The sequence below is a fragment of the Sinocyclocheilus rhinocerous genome, unplaced genomic scaffold (assembly GCF_001515625.1).
Source record: "Sinocyclocheilus rhinocerous isolate Xijiao unplaced genomic scaffold, SAMN03320098_v1.1 scaffold3119, whole genome shotgun sequence".
Lineage (NCBI taxonomy): Eukaryota > Metazoa > Chordata > Actinopteri > Cypriniformes > Cyprinidae > Sinocyclocheilus > Sinocyclocheilus rhinocerous.
This window is the reverse complement of record NW_015632029.1, coordinates 37163-39384: the sequence shown is the minus strand read 5'-3', so window position 1 is coordinate 39384 and position 2222 is coordinate 37163. Positions and strand designations below refer to the sequence as shown.

The window sequence follows — 2222 nt, the reverse complement described above, 5'->3', positions numbered from 1 at the left end:
TGCGCACACACACACACACACACACTCATATGCGTACACACACACACACACTCACACACACACACACACACTCACAGACTCAAACATTGTATTGCACTTTTAGTGTATTTCAAATGTTAAAAGTATATTTTTTGGATATTTGATATCACATTTAAAGTTAATATATTTTAAATATACTAAAAGTCAGTACAGTACAATAGAAGTAATTATGAAAGGAGATATAATGATGTACTGAAGTGAGTCAAAACAGCACTCTTACTACTAATTGCATTTAATATAAATTCAAACTTTAATGCAATTAACATGCAATTAAGTGTGAGAAAACATTACATTCAGTTTGCACTTAAAGTGTACTTTTTCATGAAGAAGAACATGCTTTCTTGAAATGTAAAGTGCCTTTTGAACTCTGTGTGAAACGGTGTTCTTGAAGATTTGCAGAAGTGTTTTTGAGTAACTGTGTGTCTCTGTCTCTCTCTGTGTGTGTGTGTGTGTGTGTGTGTGTGTGTGTGTTCAGGCGGTGTTCCTCAGGTGTTCCTCACAGCTCCTCCTGGTACGGTTCAGATTCCTGTCTCGGCGGTGCAGCTTCATCCAGTACGGCAAGATCAACACTTCACAAGTGAAACTCTCAATATTCTCTCATTACCCAGCATGCATTACACCGACTGCACTAACGCAGCGCTGCATGAGCACCAGCACACGCTCTGAACACGCTTAACACCAACTCAGAGCAATGATTCTCACAAACTCACACTCAGATCCACTCAAAAACAGCTGCTTTTGCTGCAGGATTTCCCTTTGGCTCATGTTGTTAAATAATACTAATATATGACCGACGGTTATAACTTATCTACACATGAAAAACTGATTTATCAATTTATTAATTGGCAAAATGCCTTTGGCTCATGTTGTTAAATGATACTAATATATGACCGACGGTTATAACTTATCTACACATGAAAAACTGATTTATCAATTTATTAATTGGCAAAATTAAGCATTCAGTCTGTTTCAAACAATAGTCAATTACTTCATCCTACCGTCTCGGAGATCTTATTTTAACCAAGTTCAGATTCTGGAGTAGAATCCCAGAATGCATTGCACACTCAAGAATGTGTTTCTGTGGAGATATTTATTCATTTATTTATTTTTATTTAAATTTTTTTTAATAATATTAAATGCATTTAATGAATATATGTCATCAGCTTAAAAGTAAACGGGATTCTTAAATGATCTTTTTTTCCGCAGAAACGCATTCTTGAATATTCTTAACCCAATTAAAAATTAATATTTTATTTTTCTTATTATATTTTATTATTTTAGTAATTATTATATAACCCAATATTTGTGTACGTATTTTTATGCTTATTAGAGTACTGTGATGCATGGAAGCTTGTTTCTGCCACAGAATTAAATAAATAAATAAATAAAAAGGTAATTGCAACTTTTTATCTCACAATTCCGACTTTTCTAGCCATTCTGAGCAAAAAAGAATTGCAAGATATAAACAGAATTCTTACGTTTTTACATTCGTGTACATTCACAATTTAGTTTTTTGTTTTATTTTGTTTCCACCACGGAATAAAAAATAAAAATCGAGTCTCAAGTCAATTCTGACTTTTTTCTAGCCATTGCAAGTTTGTATCTCACAATATACAGAGTTGCAAGAAAAAAGTCAGAACTGTGAGATGAAATGTCACATTACCTCTTTTATGTTTTATTCTGTTGTGGAAACAGGCTTCCATAGTGACATTATCTTGACAACGTCAGACTTTACGTGACTTTATGTGCGGTGTAATTTGTGCACCTGTCAAATGCATAGATGTCAGAAGTAAAGGTAAGCATGTGAAGCCAGTCCCTAGTGAGATGATATGATCGGTGTGTGATGAGCAGCTGTTGCTGAAGCAGATGTGCAGTGTTTGGCTGATGAGCGGCTCTCTTCTGCAGATGGTGATTGGTCAGCAGTCCAGCGGCAGCAGCAGTAGCCTGACCGAGCTTCAGGTCGTCAATCTGGACGCCTCACACAACACCAAAAACGACTGACCGCGCCACCAGAGACTGACGCTGCTATTTATTAACGCCTTTCTGAGACTGCCCTTTATACATGTGATTCTACAGTTTCTACTGTAGACGAGACTGTAGAGGATGATCGTTCCTCCGCAGCACAGTCAGTGATGAAGTGTGAGAGTGTGTGAGTGTGTGTGTGTGTGAGTGTGTGTGTGAGA

General features: G+C 36.5%; 1 protein-coding gene across 7 annotated transcripts in view; it reads left to right on the top strand.

Annotated features, from left to right (window-relative positions):
- LOC107742073 (serum response factor-like) overlaps positions 1-2216 on the top strand; it is a 27933-nt gene extending 25717 nt beyond the window's left edge. For 3 of the 7 annotated variants that reach the window (XM_016554935.1, XM_016554934.1, XM_016554931.1), the window contains exons 7-8: positions 515-591; positions 1945-2216. In XM_016554935.1, coding sequence (XP_016410421.1) covers positions 515-591; positions 1945-1982 — 115 coding nt within the window. In that variant the 3' untranslated portion in view covers positions 1983-2216. Of the gene's footprint in view, positions 1-514; positions 821-1944 lie in introns of those variants that run through there. The other 4 variants (XM_016554932.1, XM_016554930.1, XM_016554933.1 and 1 more) reach the window with 3 other exon arrangements.
- Positions 2217-2222: the final 6 nt, after the last annotated feature.